Source organism: Dermacentor andersoni, chromosome 1, assembly GCF_023375885.2.
Source record: "Dermacentor andersoni chromosome 1, qqDerAnde1_hic_scaffold, whole genome shotgun sequence".
NCBI lineage: Eukaryota > Metazoa > Arthropoda > Arachnida > Ixodida > Ixodidae > Dermacentor > Dermacentor andersoni.
In genome coordinates this window covers 39,742,790-39,767,081 of record NC_092814.1, presented here as the reverse complement: position 1 = coordinate 39,767,081, position 24,292 = coordinate 39,742,790, and the positions used below count along the sequence as shown (strand labels likewise).

At 43.0% G+C, this 24,292-nt stretch overlaps 1 protein-coding gene and 1 long non-coding RNA gene across 4 annotated transcripts in view; one reads left to right on the top strand and one right to left on the bottom strand.

Annotated features, from left to right (window-relative positions):
- LOC126545273 (26S proteasome non-ATPase regulatory subunit 4-like) overlaps positions 1-21,501 on the top strand; it is a 38,948-nt gene extending 17,447 nt beyond the window's left edge. For 2 of the 3 annotated variants that reach the window (XM_050193064.3, XM_050193065.3), the window contains 5 exons: positions 8,771-8,906; positions 9,473-9,587; positions 11,835-11,993; positions 20,976-21,073; positions 21,166-21,501. In XM_050193064.3, coding sequence (XP_050049021.1) covers positions 8,771-8,906; positions 9,473-9,587; positions 11,835-11,993; positions 20,976-21,073; positions 21,166-21,372 — 715 coding nt within the window. In that variant the 3' untranslated portion in view covers positions 21,373-21,501. The remainder of the gene's footprint in view (positions 1-8,770; positions 8,907-9,472; positions 9,588-11,834; positions 11,994-20,975; positions 21,074-21,165) is intronic. The other variant, XM_055061350.2, reaches the window with a different exon arrangement.
- LOC126545299 (uncharacterized) lies at positions 9,489-21,033 on the bottom strand. The gene is made up of 3 exons (XR_008608459.2): positions 20,949-21,033; positions 10,774-10,882; positions 9,489-9,575 (listed from the first exon to the last, which is right to left on the bottom strand). It is a non-coding gene; the product is annotated as an uncharacterized lncRNA (long non-coding RNA).
- Positions 21,502-24,292: the final 2,791 nt, after the last annotated feature.

Below are 24,292 nucleotides of genomic sequence, written 5' to 3'. Positions count from 1 at the left end.
AATGAGACATCCACCCAATCGTAGCAATTGCTACAAAGGAAACCCATACGGGTTCCTCGAACGAAAAGCCTCGCAGATGAAGAAAAATTCGTCCTGGTCTGGGACGAATTCGTCCTGCTACATTTGGGTAGATGTCTCATTTTCCCTTAATTGCTTTTCTCCACCTTGTGGATTTCCGCAGAACTATTACATCAGTGTTTTCTGTGTGCCACGAACAGGGGGATGCATATTGACGAGCAGCAGTAGCAAAATGGCAGTGGTAGTAGCACAGGTTCTGCAGTGAAAAACTGCGTGAAGCTTGTGGAAACCACGTGCATGCGGAAGGCGGCGTGAGGGGCTAATGAGCTGGGCAGAATCGGTGGTTAGAGATGTGAGTGTCTTGAAGTTCTTGGTGCAATTCAGCTACTTGATACACGAGATTTTCTACTGTTTCCTGGAGGGAATCAACTTCGGACACCAGAGATCTACAGACAGCGTTGATGGTTGCCGGCGCAACGTCCATCATGTCGTCCGCAAGTTCAGCAAGTTCTGACACCTAACTTTTATGAGTTGAGGCCAGAGTTAATCGTTCGTTGGCCGGAAGACGATGCAGGAACAACTCGCATAGTACGGCCGTGTCGAGGGTATCTGCCGTGTTGCTGAGCAGAGGTTGAAGGTGACACAGAAACTGGGTTGGAAATCAGTCACCAGTCACTGAGCTTCTCAGTACTCGGGAGCTGCTGGATACGGCAATGTGCAGGCAGAACGAGGCAGCACTGAAGAGCCCTTTTGATTGTCATACTTCGGCCATTATCTGTGGTGGCAGCGGTTCAAGGAGCAACTCGTACTTATGAACTAACGAGCTGATGCGACTCATGCGAAACTCGTTCTCTGCTTGAATGAACCATAATGCTGGATCAGCAATGCACACTGCGGTAGGGTGATGTTAGCTGTAGCTCCAGTCACACTCGTGGAAGGTCCAGAATCAGTTCCAGAGGTGGTACCGGCAGAGTTGCTGGGCTGGCATCTGTGGCCCCTGTTATTCCACTGCAGGTCTTGTTGGATGCCTGGTCACCAGTAACTGTGTCCTACTAAGCACCATTAAAAGCTTTGCGACTTTATTTCAGCAGCTGGGAGAAACCCAACTGCAGATGCGCCCGCCATCTATTCCTCTTCCTCTCTTTCTTGCCCATCTTTGCACCAGCTCACGTTGTTGACCAGGGCCGCGCCAGCAGAAGAAGAAACATGCGGCACAAGCTAATTATGTAATTAGGCAAAATACGAATAAAAACTGAGTGCCCTTCCACTCTGTGAAAAAGGATGACCAGCGAAGCTGTGTATGTTGGCCTCTTAATAGAGAACTGCACCTCCGCCGCGGGTCAGCCCAGCATTGCACTATCTTCGGGATCAGCCCATGTGTGGGGAGTGCTTAACGCCTGCTTCACCTCCGCCGCGGGTCAGCCTGGCATTGCACTATCTTTAGAATCGGCTCACGTATGGGGAGTGTTTAATGCCTGCTTCACTTCTACCATTGGTCGGCCCGGTATTGTACTATCTTCGGGATCGGCCCACGTATGGGGAGTGTTTAACACCTGCGTCACCTCCGCCGAGAGTCGGGTACGGCATTGCATTATCTTCGGGATTTTTTTTCTACATGTGGACACAATAGTGGGGAAAGTAGCCCTTAACAGCTTTGCTGGAGAAATAGTTTTTCTTGCTCCATGCAACAGCAAACAACATTACCTTGGTCCTGTCCAGCTACAAGGCACTTTCATATCTTAAAATTCTGGCACAAATTATGTGGAACACCTAGTATGTGCATTCCCTCAGAGCCTAAGTGTTAAAGCTATCTGCAGCCTATTCCTTTTGAGAGCGACTGGCGCTTACTGTAAAAGCTGCATAGTGTGATGTTTGTCTGTCGTCATCTGTACAAGGTAGGCAGTATCACACATGACACTGCTATAACTGGCAACAGATGTGCAAACTGTAACACAGCGGAACTTTATTAAAGTGAAACATTATGAAGATACGTGTGAAGAGGGCCCATGGTTCAAACTCCCCTAAGCATCCATGTAGTCTTTTTCCCTGATTTAGTGAGTACAGATAGCTGATAGACAGCGAACAAATGAACGTAACTCAGAAAAAATTATTATTTAACTATATATATAACAATATAAAAGAATTTACCAACCTGTTGATCACCTTCCTCGGGAGGCATCAAAAAGGCATTAAAGAGAAACACTAAATTAGTTTAGAGTGACAGGGCATTGTCTTTAAAACTACATTTTTAATAACTTCAAGGTCAACTTCAATTCATATTTAATCAAATTAAGGTCAAAGTTCCATTTTTCTCATTTCAGGCAAAAACCCCAGTGGCACTACGTTAGTGTGACAGCACGAATTTCAAAGTACAATTTTGTAAGTGGGCCACTGTGGCTGAGCAAAAGTTCTTGGAACTTACAAAATTCAGTCTTAGGCTCTTTAAGAATACAGTGTAGTTCCTCGGTGACCATAAAAAAATTAACTGCAGACCTTGTCAAAATTCCTTACGCCGTGGTGAGCTAGTGCGGAAATTTCAAGATGGCATTGCCACCCATGGTTCATTTCTGCAAATTTTCTGGCTCAAGTAAGCCTCTTTTCTTGGTAAAAGTAGCTTCTGGTATTGCAGAAGTGTAATTTACTAACACAGCCCAAAATATTTTTCTCTTTTGTTCCCTTTAAAGGGAACCTCACCAAGTCCCATAGCAAATTTTGGTTACACGCTGGAAGTTGTTACGTGTCCTCTAGGGAGCATCCTGCCGCAATATTTTTTTCAAATTGGCTCATTAATAGCCGAGATAGAAATAGTTCAGCGCTGCAAACCCATGATTTCAGGAGCTGAGCTCCACTGCCAAGCGAGACACTCTCTCCACTTGCCCCGTCTAGCCTCTGCAAGCGAAATTCCTTCCCTGCATTCTCCTATATCAGACTTCAAGGATCACATGACGCATACGTCACAGGCCCTGCCTTCATTTTTTTTCTCACTTTTTTGGAGCGCAGCGCTCTTCAGCTGATGGCATCACGCGCGAGCTGTTGTGACTGTCTCATTTCGCGCAGCGCACAATTTTGCACGCTGTACACAAGGACACCTGACTAGCGGTATAAGTCAGTGCTACATGAATACTGAGGCAGACACAAACGATCACAGAGCATGATCCCACCCTGGAACACAGTGGAAACTGACAATAGTTTTGGTGTTTGCATGTGCGACTGCACGATGTGGGAATAAACAGACAAAACAGAAGTACATCTTTCTTGCTGCGGTGTGAAGTAAAACAAAAACATGCAGACATTCGGTTTGTGTTTTATTATTTCTCTAAACTTTATATTGTCTATTCAGTCAACAGATTACAGAAATAAGAGATGTTGCCTTGACTAATTCTCTAGGTAATGCGTCACTACGAGCGATGTCATAGCACAAACATGCGTACGTAGGCGCACTAGCACATGTATGTCATCCTCCGGCTTGGAGCGCAGTGGCCCCGAGGAGAAGGGAAAACGGCACTCGGATGGAAATTTCAGATCTTTCCGAGGCACGTAGCAATGTAATACTTTGCAGACACTATCGTTATTGCGCGTTGTATGCTCTGCGCTTGTCAGCTCAAAATGGCCAGACCTGGTAGGGGGCCCTTTAAGCTTGTTTTTGCCAGCAAAACCAACATGAAAGCATTGATCACTTGGTCATGGAATCATCCTCTTGCTTGATAAAGTAGCAGCTACTTTTGATGACCCTGGCACATGTTGATACTACTGAGCTCGCATTAACCTGTGAAAAGTCTGGATACTGAAGATTCTTGGAATGCTGTTTTGTAGCAAACCACTGCTGCTTGCTTTCCAAGAGTCACAGTCTTCTGCACTAATGCTTCTGTGTCTGACAGTGAGCAGGATGGCCTGGTAAATGGTTATATTTAAGGTCACAAGTAGATTTCAAATATTGTGCATAAAGAATATACTCTTGTACCTGCAAGGATTTGATTCACTACATCAAAGAAGCCCGAAAAACTGGCACAGTGTCAAGACAGTGACATATGCAAATGTACACTTTTCAGCCCATGTCTATTTTGTCAAAACAGATGAATGAAGCAAACCTAAGTTAGTATCACCTCTTGATATAATTAGAGGCATATGAAATACCTGAGAAAGTGAAGAGGATGTGCACAGACACTTTGCAGGGATTGCAACGTGTTTGACAAGACCAAAATGTACAGACATTATATTTCCTTCATCATTTTAGAGTCAATAATGCTGAAGTATGCAGTACTTTAATAGCAATCAAGTGACTATATATAGCCAAATTTTCTTGAAGCATAAATGATCGAAGTTTGTGCTATAGTGTAGATACTGATATTGTGAAGATATTTTCTGGTGCCAGTGACTTCACTGTTATCATCATGATCATCATCATCAGCAGCCTGTTTTATGTGCACTGCAGGACGAAGGCCTCTTCCCTGCGATCTCCAATTACCCCTGTTCTGAGCCAACTGATTCCAACTAGCACCAGCGAATTTCCTAATTTCATCGCTCCACCTAGTCTTCTGTCGTTTTCGATTGCGTTTCCCTTCTCTTGGTACCCATTCTGTAACCATAATGTTCCAGCGGTTATCTAACCGGCGCATTACATGGCCTGCCCAGCTCCATTTTTTTCTCTTGATGTCAATCAGAATATCGTCTATACCCGTTTGCTCTCTGATCCAAACCGCTCTCTTTCTGTCTCTTAACGTTATGCCTAGCAATCTTCATTCCATCGCTCTTTGCATGGTCCTTAACTTGTTCTCAAGCTTCTTTGTCAGTCTCCAAGTCTCTGCCCATATGTCAGCACTGGTAAAATGCATTGATTGTACACCTTCCTTTTCAATGTTATGGTAAGCTTCCAGTCAGGAGCTGGCAATGTCTGCCGTATGCGATCCAACCATTTTTATTCTTCTGTGAATTTCCTTCTCATGATCAGGATTCCCTGTGATTAATTGGCCTAGGTAAACGTACTCCTTCACAGACTCTAGAGGCTGACTGGCGATCCTGAACTCTTGTTCCTTTGCCTGGCTATTCTTCATAATCTTTGTCTTTTGCATATTAATCTTCAACCCCACTCTTACACTCTCTCTGTTAAGGTCCTCAATCATTTGTTGCAACTCGTCTGGATTGTTGCTGAATAGAACAATGTCATCGGCAAACCGAAGGTTGCTGAGATATTCGCCGTCGATCTTTACTCCTAAGCCTTCCCAGTTTAATAGCTTGAATACTTCTTCCAAGCACGCAGTGAATAACGTTGGAGAGATTGTGTCTCCCTGGCTGACCCCTTTCTTTATAGGTATCTTCCTACTTTTCTTGTAGAGAATTAAGGTAGCTGTTGAATCTCTGTAGATATTTCCCAAGGTATTTACGTAAGCGTTCTGAACTCTTTGATTGCGTAATGCCTCTATGACAGCTGGTATCTCTACTGAGACAAATGCCTTTTTGTAATCTATGAAAGCCATATAGAGAGGCTGATTCTACTCTGCAGATTTCTCAATTACCTGATTGATGACATGGATGTGATCCATTGTAGAGTATCCCTTCTCTTGGTTGACTAAAGTCCAGTGTTGCCCTTATTCTATTGGAGATTATTTTGGTAAATATTTTATATAATACTGGGAGTAAGCTAATGGGCCTATAATTTTTCAATTCTTTAATGTCTCCCTTCTTGTGGATTATACAATGTTTGCATTCTTCCAGTTTTCTGGGATCCTTGCAGTCGATAGACACTTCGTATTAAGAGCCGCCAGTTTTCGAAGCATTATGTCTCCTCCATCTTTGATTAAATCGACTGTTATTCCATCTTCTCCTGCCGCTCTTCCTCGTTTCATGCCTTGCAAGGCCCTTCTGACCTCATCGCTAGATACAGGAGGAGTTTCTGTATCCTGTTCATTCCTGTTTCCAATTGAGGTATCCCGACTCCTCTGGGTACTGTACAGGTCAGTATAGAATTCTTGCGCTGCTTTTACTATATCTTCGAGATTGCTGATGATATTACCCTGCTTATCTTTCAGTGCATACATCTTGGTTTATCCTATGCCAAGTTTCCTTCTCACTGATTTCAGGCTGCGTCCATTTCTTACGGCTTCTTCAGTCTTTCTCACGTTACAATTTCCAATATCACATTTTTTCGCCTAGTTGATCAGTTTTAATAGTCCCGCGAATTCAATCTGATCTCTTGAGTTGGACACTTTCATTTTTTTTTGTTTCTTTATTAGGTCCTTTGTTACTTGGGAGAGCTTGCCTACTGGTTGCCTTGGTGCCTTGCCTCCCACTTCAATTGCTGCCTCTGAAGCCAGCCTTGCTATGGTTTCATTCATTACCTCTATGTCATCATCCTCTCTCTGTTCTAAGGCTGCATATTTGTTTGCAAGTACCAGCCTGAATTTGTCTGCTTTTACCCTTACTGCCTCTAGGCTGACCTGTTTCTTCTTGACCAATTTTGCTCTTTCTCTCTTCAAATTGATGTGAATCCTAGCCCTCACTAACCTATGATCACTGGACTTTACCCTACCTATCATTTCTATAGCCTGCACTATGCTGGGATCAGCAGAAAGTATGAAGTCAATTTCATTTCTTGTTTCACCATTAGAGCTTTTCCAGGTCCACTTTCTGTTGCTACGCTTTCTGAAGAAGGTGTTCATTATTCGAAAGTTATTCCTTTCTGCGAATTCTACCAGCATCTCTCCTCTAGCGTTCCTAGAATAGACACCGTAGTTGCCAATTGCTTGTTCGCCAGCCTGCTTTTTCCCCACTTTTGCATTGAAATCTCCCATTACTTCAGTATACTGAGTTTGCACTTTTCTCATCGCTAATTCAACATTTTCATAAAACTGATCTACTTCCTCATCATAGTGACTGGATGTTGGAGCGTAGGCTTGTACTACCTATAATCTATACCTCTTATGAAGTTTGATTACGACTACAGCTACCCTCTCATTAATGCTGTAGAATTCGTAAATGTTGCCCGCTACGTCCTTATGGATTAGGAATCCTACCATGTATTGCTTCTTATCTAGGAGACCTCTATAGCAGAGGACATGTCCGTTATTCAGCAATGTATAAGCCTCACCAGTTCTAATCTCACTAAGGCCGATGATATCCCAAACAATGCCTGATAGTTCCTCAAAGAGTCCTGCTAAGCTAGCCTCACTCGAGAGGGTTCGGGTTTTAAATGTTGCAAGAGTCAGTTTCCATTGGCAGCCTGTCCGGGCCCAGAGATTCTTAGCACCCTCTGCTGCGTTACAGGTCTGACCGCCGCCTTGGTCAGGTGCTCCGTAGCTGCTGGGGACTGAGGGCCATTGGGTAATTTGAGTGAGCCATTTGGGAGGGGGTGGCCGAATACTGCACCAGGGAGGCCAATTTCTGTTCTGGTGAGGGAGTGTCTTGTTGAGGCTAAGTGGGCCTTCTTAATTTGGTTGTACCTGGATTAGTATAGCCCCACTCGCTCTCGGCATCTTTTGCCGGCGACAGGCACCCAGAGGAGTCAGAATACCTCAATACCTATTAAACCTATTATACCTATTAAACTGGGAAGGCTTAGGAGTAAAGATCGACGGCAAATATCTCAGCAAGCTTCGGTTTGCTGATGACATTGTTCTATTCAGCAACAATCCAGACGAGTTGCAAAAAATGATTGAGGACCTTAACAGAGAGAGTGTAAGAGTGGGATTGAAGATTTATATGCAGAATACAAAGATAATGATAAATAGCCGAGCAAAGGAACAAGAGTTCAGGATCGCCAGTCGGCCTCTAGAGTCTGTGAAGGAGTATGTTTACCTAGGTCAATTATTCACAGGGAACCCTGATCATGAGAAGGAAATTCACAGAAAAATAAATATGTGTTGGATCACATACGGCAGACATTGCCAGCTCCTGACTGGAAGCTTACCATTACCATTGAAAAGGAAGGTGTACAATCAATGCATTTTACCAGTGCTGACATATGGGGCAGAGACTTGGAGACTGACAAAGAAGCTTGAGAACAAGTTAAGGACTGCGCAAAGAGTGATGGAATGAAGATTGCTAGGCATAACGTTAAGAGACAGAAAGAGAGCGGTTTGGATCAGAGAGCAAACGGGTATAGATGATATTCTGATTGACATCAAGAGAAAGAAATGGAGCTGGGCAGGCCATGTAATGCGCCGGTTAGATAGCTGCTGGACCATTATGGTTACAGAATGGGTACCAAGAGAAGGGAAACGCAATCAAGGACGACAGAAGACTTGGTGGAGCTATGAAATTAGCAAATTCGTGGGTGCTAGTTGGAATCGGTTGGCGCAGGACAGGGGTAATTGGAGATCGCAGGGAGAGGCCTTCGTCCTGCAGTGGACATAAAACAGGCTGATGCTGCTGCTGCTGCTGATGGTGATGATGAATATTGTCATATGTAAGTGGACTGCACTGTATAAATATTCTCAGGCAGATGAGTCCATATATGACAACTGCTTATAATTAATTAATATTATAGTTTCGTGAGAACTGGTATTAGTACTGTATCAGTCAGTACGGAACTAGCCCCTCTTCTGTAGAAACTGTTCATGGTTATAACTTAATGTGTGGCATTCTGTGCACTTGTGTGATGACTGACACAATGACTGTAAGACGGAAATCATACTGTTCATCACTAATTTTGTTTCTACTCACTGTCATGTACAATTTTAATTAAGATTTCTGCATGTGTCCACAAGTCCTTGAGGTAAGTGCCTTACATAGCTGCCTGCACATGCCTTTCCTGCAGATCACACATGGTGACTGTGCCAGCAGGCAATATCCTGAGCAAAGTCGTTGCAGGCACTCCAATAGCCCAAGGTGACAGCAGGAGTGCAATTAACTATGACCTTGACTTTGATGACGATGACCCAGCTTTAGTTCTGGTAGGTGGAACATCTTTAAAGATGCCTGCATTTGTGCACACATATGGTGACATTTTCCATAAGTAGAACTTCTGCCTTCACTTGGATCTCAGTATTTCACTAAATTTGGTGTACGTGTCTCATTTTCTCATTTCAAGAAACTGATGCTTTTATAAAAACCAGGTGTCCCTTACTTTCTGAAACCAGCTGGATATGCTATTTTGCTCTTGTTATTCTGCACCCATCCTATAACTGAAAAAATCCATGTGTGCCTTTGTTTCTGCATGCCTGCATGTGCCGGCATGTGTAACACATTAGAATTGACTGCAATGTATTCATTTTTGTTTTCACAAGAATTCATGGCACTTGCTTGGTGAAATGTGACACTTTCCACCTGAATTACTTGTGCAGGGAATTTTGTGTAAACATGCTTCCAGAACACCTTGTGCCCTGGCCTGCTTAGTTTGTGAAAAGCCATTAACTCTATTAGAGCCCCTAGGATGAATGCCTTTAGTTAAATTACTGACCTTAGGAGTGGTGGGTACATCCATGCTGTGCACAGTTGCCTCAGTCATTCTACTTTTCAGGCGCTGCGCGTGTCCATGGAGGAGCAACGTCAATGGCAGGATTACGAAGTCAGGCAGGAGATGGCCAATTCACCAAGGGATGCTACTCTGGCAGCTTCTGACACTGCAAGTGCATGTACGTGCAGTTTAGTTGTCAGCATGGTGGTGGTGTTGGACATTTAGTGCACAGAGATGTGTTATGGTACAGCTGAAATTGTTGCTGGTTTTATTATTTTTTTTTCTTTCTTTGCCCTATTTGTGCATTTCTTTTTCTTACAAGACCTAATCATTCCAGATAACTGCAATCGCTATTAATGCTATCTACGCTGTCTATGTATATAATAAATAAGCAAGCGTGGAGTGTTGTTATTGCATATATACTACATGGTGCCCTGAAAGTAGCAGCGCTAGCATGTCTCATCATAATCGAGGTACTTAATATACTGCAAAAGAAAAAAAATTAAGCAAACTTTGCACGTCATGATATACCTGTCTCCCTTAAAATAGCAGGTTGACTGGTTGCTCTCCTGCCAACAGCATAGTTACCGGGAAGTTAAGGAAAGTTGCTGTACTATGCAGAGCTTTTGATTAAACAAACCTGGCATTGGTAGGAGATGTCCCTGCAAATAGAAGAGCTAGGTTTAATCACTCTGCAGAAACCCTGCCATGTATAAGTTCATTTTAATGAATGAGCATGTCCACTGGTCACAGCTACACTACTACATACTACATACATTTATGCCCATTTCTGCCTATCTGATGTAGAAGCAATGGTTAATATCACTCGAGCAAGCGATTCCATGGGTTTGAGCAAGGTTCAATTTGCAATGCTTTGAACAACAGACTTCAGGCTGATAACAATGACTATGTGAGTGATGAACTTATGAGTGAATAAGAAGCAATCTGCTGTAGTGAAGTTCACGTGCAAGACAATGTTTCCATAAATAGAGGCTTCCGTGTGCACACACATATGAAGGTACCTGGCACTATTTTCAAGGATACATTTAGGTTCAGAGATACCTTTTCTTTTTTCTAAAAAAATAATAGGGATCTTTTCTATTTTGTTGCTTGAAACATTAAGATCAGACGTACTTCCATATGTAAAAAGATAAAGGAAAATTTGTGCTGGAACACAGGAATAACAAATGTGCGGTCGTGGGAACTCGAGGGGCTGCAAATTTTGCACTGTTTGCATGCCAGCCGTTTGAGACAGAAGTGCCAGTCCACATAACAACACAGAGAGGTAAAGAAACCACATTATTAAAAGTAACTTCAACTAAAACCAGCAAAAAGATGCATTTAACTATGTCATCTGTACATACCCACAAAATGTTCAAGAATGGCTTGCCCATCACAATAACAATGTGTGTTGGTTTCCACATTTTGTGCAGTCTTCTGCATGCTTACATGCTTCTCCCCTACAGAGGAGGTCTGAAATACAAGTGTTCAGACTATTTGAACTTTTTGAAAACTGCCACCTATACACAAATAATGTTAGCAAGTAAAAAATTGTGCGCAAGGAAGCTGCATAAAAATGTGCAACAATTTCAAAAAGAGCTTTTTATACTTTCTTAATTTTATTTCTGCTTCTATAGCCGTAGCTTTATTAACAAAGAAAAAGGGGGTTCAGAGGTACATACGTCCCTCCCAATGAACCTTTTCTAGCTGGTTCTCAAAATTTCCCAACATGCCAGTTCTGAGCTGCGAATTCAAAAATGGAATGCTTAAGCGAGAGAAAGCTGAATTCCTACACCATGTGGGTCCATTCAACAAAAACATGACGGCTTTTCACCATCTCTCGCTTAGAAAACAACTCTGCACAGAGAGGCTGAACACCCAAGAAAATTATGCAGCTGCATCCATACAAGTGCACAAATTGTAGTCATCTCTGCAAAGGCTCCTTATTTGCAGGCTGCCATAAGATGCAGGATGGTTCACATTAGAAGTCAAAGGATGCACCGTGACAAAATGTGAAGCTATAAAGGCAGTCTTTTGCACTGGACACCCATTTCAGTTTTCCACCCTAGAGTAGCAAATGGTTTTAAACTAATTTTGAATGTTCTAATGTCACATTCAAGTGATTTTTACTGCAATTCAAAAGTTTACCTTTGAGGGAAAAACAAATTTAGGCATTAGGGGATTAAGATTACTCACTTGTGCTCGTGTAAATGCTTGTAAAAGTTTATATTGCAATCTGCTAGATGTCTAGATAAGAATGATCATCACCTTGTCATCACTCCATTCTTCTCAGCATTCCTTGCAACAGTGTGACAGTGTAGTATGCCAACAACTTTCACCTCTCTGTGCGGTTATTGCGAGTAAAGGTGCAGTGATCAGCTATAGACAGGCATTCCCTTAGCATGCATCCATTCTGTGTGAGCAGTTATGTCGGCCGAAGAACAGCTGCTTCTGGAGCGGGCCCTCTACATGGGAACAGAGCCAGGTGCTTTCGGTGCAGTAGCCAGCTTGGCAGACCCCAGAACCATGTCTGAGGATGAGCAGGTTGCTTATGCTGTGCTGATGTCCCTCCAGCACCAGTCTTGTGAGTGCCCTCTGGTTTGCCTTCTCCCCGAACCCCACGTTTTGAATTTATGTAGAGTTTACAAAGTTTCTAGAACTTGCTCACTGCTGCTATTTCCCATATGCTGCTCAATTAGAACTGCAAGTGCAGTGACCTCCATTTTTATTCTGACAACTTTTAAACATTTTTCATTCATTGCTGCTTTGTTCTTACTCAAATTTTGAAGCAAGGTCTAGTTTTTTGGAGCACATCATTAAATAAAACACATGGCATATTAACTTAGCTTTCTCGTTGTCAAAAAATAGTGAAAAACAATGGTTGTAAATAAACTTTGCCATATAAGAAGTGAGCTTGCAGAGATGTATACTGGTTTCACTGCTTGTCAGCAAATAAAAGTCCGGACACAACAGCTATACAATGCCAAGGGTATTGTTGAAAGATACGGATCAAACACTGCAATCTTGTAAAATTTTAGTGGAAAAAAAAGTATAAATGAAAAGGTAGTAAGCACAATATGAATAAATAAAAAGGTAGTAAGCACAAAATATATTTTTTTTTTATATGTGAGAATAAAAATGTAACTCAAAGTATGTTGAAACAGCTGGCAGTTCAGTGAATTTCAGCTATCAGTTTTATAGACCCTTTCCACCAGCCAGTTAAACAGATGGCGCTTACACCATGCCTAGCCTAGAGTTATTGTAACTTTAGCCAAGTGATAATGTTGCTTCAAGACCCGTTGGGTTGCCTCTGCAGTGGTTTGATTCTTGGTCGCATCAGGCGCATTCCAACAGGGATGGAATGCAAAAACGCTACTGTATTTAAGTACAGAGAGGGCAGTACAAAAAAACATGGCCAAGGAAGGCACACACAAACAGGACGAGCGCAGTTTTTTTTCTCTCTCTCTCTCTCTCTTTCGGCTACAGAGAAAAGAACCTAGAGGACTAGAAATATGTTGCAATAAAACTTTGGTTTGGGCTAGTTGGTTCATTCATTTAAGTATACAGAGGGCAGCACAAAAAAAAAATGTGGACTGAGAAGGTGTGGGAGGCAGCACAAAGAGGTAGCCGCCGTAGCCATGGTTTGTTTAGGCCGGCCAGCAGGATCTCTGGAGTGGCCGGCACCGCGGCTGCTCACATTGAGCACCCTAGAGCATTCTATTCTCGCGCTACCTGCACACGAGCCGATCTTCTTTGCCTGCTTTGGAGACTATAGTCGTGCCGCTACAGGGACTCCCTCCTAGTGCAAAGTGCAATTGAAATAAAGTCCAATGGTAAGTCCAGGTAAAGTGTGCAGATGGTGATGTCGTTGGTTGTGTCAGGTTCACGCAATCCGAGTGAGACGTACCAGGCAGCACTGGCAGCGTAGGTTAATTGTGAGCAAGGCACAGCCACAGTGATACCTTCGTGCAAAATTGCAACCTGCTGCAGGTTCTCGTAGATGTCCGAGCCTGTAGAAGTCGGAGCTCCAAAAGTAAGCTGTCTGGCAGCTCGGGACTTGCGTGGAGATAGCGCAAGTGTTGGTCACTCATGTTGTTGACATAGAAGTGATTCTTGAGCTGAAGAAACCAGATGGCAGAGCTGCTCCTGCAAAACTGCAGTAGGCCATGCATACGCTGGAGGTGCGAGCACAGAGCATCGAAAGGCTCGCCTGCTGTTACTTGCGGTGAAATCTTCAGTACTGATAGCATCAGGGTTCGCGGTGGTCGCTGAATTCATCGCGAAGGTTGTGCTTGTGGCGTTGCCATGCCTGTGAAAGTGAAATTTGTGCCTAGTGGAGCAGGTGGGAGAGCCTCTGAATCAGTGATGAGTGAGGTGCCCCTTAGTGGAAAGCGGACAACTTGTAGGAACGTCGAAGCGGCGGACCGTAGAGTAGAAGGCGCTTGTGTTTGGCCCAATGAATTCCTTAGAAAGAGTCATCGCACATCTGCCTAGGAGCTGGGGAGGAGGCTCATGGACGAAGTAGAGGTTTCATGCTGGGACTGGCACATGCTTACGAACGGCAAAAACGATGTGGGCCAACAAGATGCGGAATGACGCAACTGTTGAAATGGCGAGAGCTATTGTCAGTGAGCACTCAAGCTGACATAGTGAGCAAGGACGGCTGTCCGCAAGTCCGCGTAGACGTTGGGGTCGAGGGATGACAACCGGAGCCTGAAACCTTGTTGAGAAGGGAGTGGCAGTCCAGATGGATGAACCAGATGTATGGCATGTCGATGTAGAATTCGGACACCCTAAAACCGCGAGACGTCTTCCGGACTGCGTGAGGCGACGTCACTCGCCTTTGTAGAGCCAGTGCGTTGACGCTGTCATGGCTGGGCGCAATCGTTAGGGTCACCAATTTGTGGGAAGGCTGGGTTCGGTTGTCTGGGTCACCAATTTTTGGGAGGCAGCACAGAGAGGTGGCTACCGTAGCCGTGATTTATTTAGCCTGGCCAGCCGTGTTCGCTATGCGTGCTAGCGTGTTCTATTCTCACGCTACCGGCACGTGAGCCCGTCTTTTTCGCCTGCTTTGGAGGCGATAGTCGTGCTGCTACAAAGGAACACGTAACTAGGATGAGCACAATTCCTTCTGTTTTTTCACACTGCTCTCTCTGTACTTAAAGAATGAACCAACTAGCCTAAACCAAAGCTCTATTGCTGTGCTCAGATTTAGGTGCACGTTAAACCACACCAGATGGTTGAAATGATCTCGAGCCACTGCACTACCGTGTCTCTCTAACCTACAGTGCAGCTTGAGAAGGCCCCACATTTATTTAAAAATCTACTCAATAAGCTGTGCACGTACACACTTAAGGCTGCTTCCTAGGCAATGGTTTAGCAACTGTGGCATACTCAAGTGAAACTTTGTAATAAAAGCTGATCAGCTTGCAGTGTTTTGTGTTCACAATGAAGAAGCATCGAAAAAAGATGTACCGCTCATCCATGGCATTCTTCTAACTCTACTTTTACCATAGCTTCGGTACTTCCTGGTTTTCTTCGTACTTGTTTCTTTGAGCCACAACCCCAGAATAAAATGTCAAATCTCATCTAACTGAAACAAAGGCTTGCTGTAATGGAATATGATAGCCAGATAACACCGCAAATTTAGTAGACATTCACTTGCACTTGCAAATATATTATTTTTCTAGTCTCCACTAACGTCCAGCCCCATTCACTTAAATTCACCGAGGCTCGCAGTTATGTATTAGATATGAGCCTACTCGTTAGTAGTATGCTGTTCAATGAGTGCCTTGTGTATGTTATGTAAGGTTTCGTCACGAGCCACAACTTAAACAAGGGACTAACAATATTAAGTATTTTTTGTAAGTTACTCCAAAACTTGTATGTTTTTACTTGGGGTATGACAAACAAATCTACCGCAGTTGACACAGGCATGAGTGATTACATAGAAAATAGTGTAACGACATTGCACCAAAAGTTGTTACCAAACCAAAAACATGACAGCCTGTCGCTTCTAAGCCACTGGCAATAAATAAATAAAAAAGTGAATGACAGTAATTCCAATTTAATACAGCGGCTGCAAGTATGTACCAGAGCGTCTTGGAAAACAATTTCTAGCCCTGCCTTTTAGGACGCGACCATACAGCAGTGGTCGTAGCATTTGGACAAGGCATAATGAACTCAGAAGGATGGATATGCAACATTTAAATGTCTTCTGAAGCTTTGGGCAAAGTTTCAAGCTTTTCACACAGTCATTGTCAGCAACAAACGCCGAAGCAGCGGAGGCTGGCTGAGGCAAGCAATCAACAGGTCATCACGTGATCAAACATGGTGGCGCCCACGGGAGTGTGGTGAAAACGGTCTATAGTACATGAGGTGGCGTAGCAATGGAAAACATGCCAGGGGCCAGTGGGGCAGGGTGTCATATACGTCTGAAGACACCCCTCTTTCCGCCGGCTAGAAGACCTATGCGCCCCGGGTGCCAGACGACTTAGCTATGCCACCGAGTACATGCATGTTTCTTTTTTTTCATATACTTGCCTAAACAACAATTACTAACTAGCACCTTAAGATATTCTTCCTGGTGTTAACAGTGCAAAACGTAGACGGGACAAGAGATGAGAAGACGACGCCACAAGTGCTGTCTTCTCATCTCCCGTCTACGTTTTGCGCTGTTAACACCAGGGTGGAAAACCAACAAGCCCAAGCTGCTATTCTAAGATATTCTTGCAATAGCTGTTAATGTTTATTTTTCCTGCACAGTAATTTTTATGTATATAAACGACAAATTTGGCTGCAGGTGTGTAAACTTAATAACTGCAAACAAATGGTAAATATTGGCATACATAAGCTAATGTTTAGCTACTTTTCTTGTAATTACCAGTGTGCTGTTCATTAATACTTACTTGTATGCTCCCATAGTATTTAGTCAAACTAGCACTTTTGGGCTGTTTCTGCAGCAAGGAATAGCCAGCACTGTTTCTAGGCGACGTCATGTCCATTTGAATATATAAGAATAAAAAGAAATTCCATAAAATTTATATATTATATAATCCTTTGACATAAATGATGCATGCTGTTGCAGAAGATGCACACATACATATGCCAAGGTGTTCACCTTGCCATCTTACCAATCAACCTGCCCAACAAGTTGATTCATGTTCACCTCGGATGAAGTAATTTACAATCTGATACAGTTTACCCAAAGTAATAATAGCTTGTTTCTATCTAGGGTGCAAAGAAGACAATGGCTTTAAAGTTGGAGCCTGAACTTCGCTAGTGAACCGAGAAAAGAAATGGCACAAGATGCTCGTCCCTCCTTTGCGAGAGCATGCTTGTATGCTTTACAATAATTTACATTAAAATAGAGATGCACCTGCAAATTTGTTTTATCTGCTTTGAACAAGAAAATAATCATGCACATACACATTCCTGTGAGCATGCCATTTACAGCATGTGAAGCAATACCTTGTATTTAGTCCTCTACAGCCTGTGTTCAGCTCAGTTTTTTTTTTTTTTTTTTCACGTGGTGTCTGGTTACGGGCGGGTTCCCAAAGTGAGAATTTCCTTGTGATACTAAACTGTGTGCTTCTAGATCTATGAAAGTTGTAGCTATTTTTTCTGAAGCCAACAGAAGCAGTTTTAATAAAATAAAGGTAATTTTGAACCTTGTAGCTAGAATCAAGGTTTTGTCACTTCACAGGTTCTCTAACTTTCCTGTTAAATATTATGATGACTTTATCAATTTTAACCACCAAAACCATAATCAGAGAATGAAAACAGAAGCGCAAAAGAAACAAGGATGAGACGAGTACAAAGGACTGGCGCTTATTTCCAATCAAGGTTTATTGAAGACACATGATATTTCTAAGTACAGCACGAGACCAGCACAGGGTGTCACATTCATGATAAAGCCATCAAATATTAAAGGCACTAGGACCCCCACCGAAACAACCAGATCATAGCCATGCACCATGACACTGTGTGGCCCAGTATAACAAAGGTGATTAGAGATAATAGAGATTATTGCACTGCACAACACTAGCTTCTAAAAATATGTGAAGGTAGGCTAAAGCACATGCGCAGACCCACCAACTAATAAAAATCTAAAAGAAGACTTGAAAAGTAGATGCTGCGCCAGAAACCATGACCTGGAAGGAGTAAATAACCGAACAAAAGACAAGAAAACATAAACCAACCGATGGTACTTGACTAAAAAGTTTATGAAACGTGAACACTATAAAAAACAACAACAATGCTTAAAGAACGAGGCACTGCATCAGTAAACAGGGACATACACGAGAGACGAAAAAAAAAAAAAAAAAAACATTGACTGCTTAAAGAGCTAGTTGCTACATCAATAAATTGCGACACTACACTCCAGGAAGGCGACTTCTTTATCATTAAGTGCTAAAGAAGGCATTCTAATACGCTTGTTATCCATCTTCAGAATATGAAATGCTTCAAGAATTTCCCTTTCTGTTCTGTCTCGTAGCCACTTTGGAAATGTGGTGCACACAAATTCTGGTACGCACCTGCACATTTTGCAATGTTTGACTAGGTGCCCTCCCGAGTTGTTCTTAACCAATAGTGTGTGCTCTCTCGCCCTATCATTGAAGCATCTTCCAGTCTGTCCTCTGGATACTTTTTCACAACTCAGGGAGACATCTAACATATGCAGTTGGGCTTGAAGATAATTTTTATATCCAGAAACTGGATATAAAGCAGGTGAAGGTGAAGCCAAGTCCTTCTGCTGCGCTGTCGAAAACGTTCAAAATGCTTGTAGTAATATTGTCGGAAATAGGGCCATCTACATTGTTCCAAATCAGCAGTCATCTACATACCTACATGCTTTAGTGACATGGAATTTCAGTGCTATGCACTTGTTGACAAATGACAACTTTTGGCCGTTAAAGCTAACGGCTGTTGACTCCAGGTAAAATTCAAATATTGTGAGGAAGTTGTCGCTGCTTACCCCCGTGGCACTTTGGAATCTGATTTCACCGTTCTCGTTAATCACCTCACATACAGCATGGAACAGTACACCATGAGGAATGGAATAAAACAATTTCTCAACGTCGATTGAAAAATCGTTGGGGCCGGGCACTTCTCTGCCTCTGAATTGCTTTATGATGTCAATTGAGCTGTGGACAAAGAACGGGTCTTCAATCTTTAGTGAACTGAAGTGCTGCTGTAAATAACTTCCCACGAGGCTTTGCGATGAACCTTTCTCCGTGACGGTCGTTCGTAGAGGACAGTCTGGCTTGTGTGTTTTTCCCGTAAGGAAGGCTTCTAATGCACTTGTTGCAGTCGTCTCAACCCTTTTCTGAAGCAAATCTAGGTTGAAGTCCTTATTTCTTTCACACTTCTGTTTTCCTTCTCAATTATGAACCAGCTCGCCCAGGAAAATGTTCTACTAAGCCCTAATCAGAGGCCTTGAACTAGGAGGTTGCATAATGCCCATGCAGTCACTTAAATCTAGCATGTAGGGTAAGCCAAAGTGCACTAATTTAGCTGCAGAATTTCATGTTTGCTGATCTTAACAACCATAGAAAATGTCATTATAAATACCAGAAAGTAGATTGCAATGACATGTTTGACAATATATCCGGCCTGAAATAAAAATAAATGCTTGTGTTCTATACAGTGTGCATAATGTTGAGGCACATGATAATGGGCTTTTACTTAGAATGCAGTCTCAGATAACTTCTTTTCTCTCTCAATTCGCAGTGATCAAATATTTTACGCTAATGAAGATTATACATACTATTTGGCTGCATTGCGTGGAATGTGCTAAACTCTTACAAAGTACCTTTTGCTTTAACCCCCCCCCCCCCCCCCCCCATCTCACTGGTACATTAAATGAAGTGCATATGGATCCAGCTCATACTAAATGGCAGGCTTCACTAACTTCTGATGTAGTCAACAACTTTGGAAGTATGCAATTTCAGAACAGGATAATTCCCACTAAGCACTGTAGTACAATATTTGACCACATGTTACTATAAAATGAAAATAAATGCTTTCTGTATTCAGAATAGCAGTGATCAAGTGTTTAGCTGACAAAGCTCCTTTCACCCCCTCTAGTACACTGTACACACCAAAAAGAAGCATAAACTACAACCATGTCATTGGCTCAGGATTATGCGCTATTACTTATAAGTGGCCCAAATCTATAATCAATTGGAAAGGGTAACTTTCTGCGCCAGAAATGGCGGTGGTAACACTGCTTCAGCATGAACGTTGTTTATCTCTTCCAATCTGACCTGTATCAATCTCAAGAAGGGGGCTTCATACATATATCTTGTATTAATAAAGTGATTTAACAGGTCATCACGAATTCCTAACAAAACTTCACATTTGTTGTTGTGTTTATTATTACCATAATATCCAGAGTCATCGCCCCCCCCCCCCCCCTTGCCACCTGAAATTCATAGGCTGGGCCATGTATTGGGGACCAAACAAAAAAGTTTGAAAAAGCTAGAAAATATGCATTTTTCGTTTGCATCTAGCGTGGCTTGACAAGACATACGCTCAACTTTTATCAGTGGATATTATCTCGCATCCTGAAAGAAAGAATAACGGCATCCGACTTACAGGCTAGCGAAGTGACCAGCGCTGAAAGCAGATAAGGAAGTGAGTTGTAAGCAAACAAAACTGGCGTACGTGCATGTGATGTGTACACAGTGGTACACGCTTGTGGTCCACGTTGAAATGACATGTGGTTGTACTCACGTTCATCCCACGATTCCGGTGCCATTCGATGACTTCCATTTTCTTCTTGACTGTGTAGCTGTTCCTCATAGCATATAAAAAGGCAGCAACACCACTGGCAGTGACAGAAGGAATGCGGATTACAAAACTGAAACTTAAATAGACCCCTTTCGAAAGAAACCGCCACCTGTTGCACACAACTGCAACAACTTAGGTGCGTGAGCAAAGCAGTTTGTTTGTCTCCTCTCTCTCTTTCTCTTTTTTTTTTTTCCGTGACGTTTCGGAGGTTAATTTTCGCAAATTGTGAGGCCCGCAGTCTATGGTCTCTAGGGGTGGGCAGTTTTGACATATTCGATTATTTGCCTAAAAGGGTGGTCAGCGATGACTCTGGATATTACGATAGTTATTTTTAATGAGGGAATAGTTGAAATAATATGGCAAATCTCTAGACTGTGTAAAGGGCCCTTGAGAATCTGCATTCCACATTGTGGGAAACAGTGCACTGCAGAAGCACAATTTTTCTTAGTAGCATTTGGTTTTAAAGGTCTGCGAGAAAGAAAGAAAAATAAAGAGAGGGGAATACAAGAGACAGCAGCTTTAGGAATAGACTTTTAGCTATAATATCAGAAACCTGTTCTCGATCTGCTTTATTATAGTAGTGTGGTCTTCACCAGAACCAACAACCAAACTAAGTCCTCTTACCCACTGGAACACTGTGTCACAAAGCTCTTCTACTTCAAGATACAGGCTGGCAGTAAACCAGTAGCAACGTACTCAGTTTGAAACCTTAAAAGGGACAGAAATAGCTTGTTTGAATACTTACACCATGATTGGTTTCACATTCCTTTAGTGCCTCAGCTTGTCCCGCCAATTCTGCCAGACATACTGCTTGCTGAAGTTGATGAAGATGCCATGGATACAGACGAGGCCAAGCAGGTTCCAGAACAGGTGAGCCAGGTTGAGTCAAGACTAAGGTCACTAGCCTACCCTGCCTCAAGCTGTGTCATTCAACATGTGAATCCTCAATGACTGCTGTGCAGGATGCAGTTGGTGATGATGAATACGACGACATATTCCAGGACCCAGCCTTCATCATGTCCATTCTTCAGAGCCTTCCTGGTGTAGACACTCTGAGCAATGCTGTCCAAAGTGCTCTGGCAGAGATCACCCACAGTGACCAGGTCAAGGAACCGGCTGATAAGGATAAGGATGTCAAAGACAAGCATAAGTCAAGCGAGGGGAAATAGCAGTGTGCTTTTAACTAGATCTGTTTTTGGGGCCCAGTGTGCCTGGAAGCCTAAGCTTCTTTTTTAACTAGTGCCATAAAGGACTGACCAGGGTCACTTGCTTTGTTAATAAAGGCAACAGGCTGCCCATATTGCGCAAGCATCATTCTTTTACCCCAAAAAAGCAGCTCTTTAGCAGGCTTGCTGGGTGTCATCTCTGCATTCAAGGTAGCCTACTTGAAGCTTTACTTAAAAGTTTAGGGTAGTTTTTTTTCTTCTTTTTTAAATTTAGTTTATTTGTTATTTAATCTTTATTTGTTTACTTTATTTATTTATTTTTTTGTAATAACTGCAGAGGACATGTGCAGCTCAATGGCACAATCTACCACTCATTTTGAATGGCAGCAATGGATGTACAGTCGATTTTATTTTGATGTCATGGTGAGTTCTCTCTTTAGGTGCTAAAGGTTCTAACCCCCGTATTTAGATATGCACCTTAACTTGAAGCCCATGCTTGAATTGATCTAAATGGCACCTGGTGCGAGCATGACCCAAGACACTCATCTTTCCTTCGGTGTGACCATGACAAGTGTCATTTGGATCAAGTCAAGCATGGGCTTCAAGTTAAGATGCATTTCTGAATAAGGGGGAAAATAACACCAGCAAATGAGACTGTTTCTTGTATTCACCCTAAAGGTCTTTAAGAATTGTACCGTCCCGTAGGAGGTCATACCAATAATTACAAGGTGACTTTTATGTAATGAATTCACCAAGCTCCGAGAGGAATTTGCTACTTGATGAGAACACAAAGGCTACATGTTATGGGAAATGGTACCAATATGGTGCTAATAGTACATATATATTGTACATGGTATATTGCACATATTTCACACAAATGTTATTTAGTACCAAAAGAAAGGAATTAGCCAACAGGCACTGAAGGCAAGGAAACAATAGGGGAAATTAACCGAGTCGTTTAAGTGAAATGTGGAAATTATTAAATTGGGGAATGGAAGTCGAAGGTAACCTGCTACTGCAGGCTGCCGTCGGAAGTGCCTGAAAGATGCAACGAATACAAAATTTAGTGTTGCAGCATCCTTGGTTCCGGGAGCGAGGGTTCTCATCCACACGCAAAACAAATCATTCGCTATCGCGAATTGTAGTCTGGTCACCCGCGTGTTCTGGTATGTTAGCATGTGCTGGCAACACAAAGTGGAAGGTTCGGAACTAATAAATATATAGTATGCGAGGGGGGGGGGGGGGGAATCGAGTTTCAACAAATAACCAATAGAACATCAAATAAAGAAACAACAAATACAGAACTCTGTTGCAGCATCTATAGTTACATAAAAAGTTTACAATCCACACACACACACACAAAAACACAATTCATTCGCTATCGCAAATTGCAATCTGGTCATCCAAGTGTCTTCGTATGATGACAATGCGCTGGCAACACAAAGTGCATGGAGGAAGAAAAAGTATCAACGCATGCCTCCTAGAAAACACAAAAGCAAAACAAATGGCACCCGATGCTTCAACGCGTACTAATGTCCTCCATTCCAATGAAATACATTGCAGATTAAACACTCCAATGTTTACGCGTTGATGAACAGCGCTGACTTGCAATTCGCGCATTATTCTAATGTGTATCACTTTGTATAATTTCTGTTCGGTGCCGGAAGCAATCTTACCAACTTCAAACTGTCGTGATAAAAACAAGTACCTTCGCATTTTTCTTGGCATAATATGTTACTTTTTCTCAGGCGCCTTCTCGCACTCACTGCACCGATTTTTGCAAGCGGATGGCAAGAGGTATCCACCCCCATCTCGCTTCTTCAACTAGCACAAGGTGGCCAACCGCCTTTCGTTGAGGAGTTCGCTTTTCCGTCTCGGAAATGAAGTGCGGCCTCGAGTGTTCCAGTGAGGTAAAGCATCCTCGATTCGGAAGCAATTTGTCTCTATGCGATTCGATTCAGTGGGGAAAACCACGCCGACAAGTTTTTCACGTAGTCCATGCCAGCGCGCTGGTTCTCGCATCGCCGCCTGATAACCTATCAAGTAAATTAAGGGGGGAAAATAAACAATATATTACGCTTACTCATTTAATCTGATCCGACAAGAGCACGTGTACGTATGAAACGGTAGCCCCACGATATCGATCAAGCTAGGCTCGTTCACTGCAGGCTAGGCCATGGTCACGCGAGGCCAAAGAAGGCCATGCGATTACCCCCGACGATTCCGTCTAAAAAATATAATAGCGACGCGCGCGATTGCACCGATTTTTTTTTTTTTTCGCAACTGCCATGATCAACGCTCTCCACAATTACCTTTACAACTATGAGTGAAATATAAATTACCGCAGCTGGTAGCTAGATCAATCATGTGCCTGTTCAAATAAATCAGCATGGATGGCGTGCGTAGTTGTGAACTAGCAAGTTTCTGGCATTACACTGCCCGTTATGAAGCGTTGTTTAACAAATTGAGCATTAGGAGCAAACAACCAGTTTACACGCATACTCGGGACTCATTGATGAGCGCGAATGATAGCAGTTTAGCGTGGTGTTGCAGCGACAACAGCGGCAGGGGCGTAGCCAGGGGGGGGGGGGGGGGGGGGGGGGGGCTTATGGGGCTTCAGCCCCCCCCGAAATTTTTTCGTGCTGTCCATGCACCGCCGACAAAAGCAACCCCCGGCGCCGGAAATCATTCTGGATTTTGTCTAGAACGTCTTTTTCACGCTCGAAGAGCCATTTCACCGCGAAAATTGCGAACTCAGGCTGAATTTGGCGGCAACGCCCATGCACTGGGAGTCACATAACGCAAGCAGCCCCATCCGAGCACAAAGTTTCAAGGGTGTTTTCATGGCGAACGGGCTCGCCGCGGCATTTCGCGGAGGCCGCGGAATCTACTCTATCATGGAATTTACGGAGCGCTTGGATAT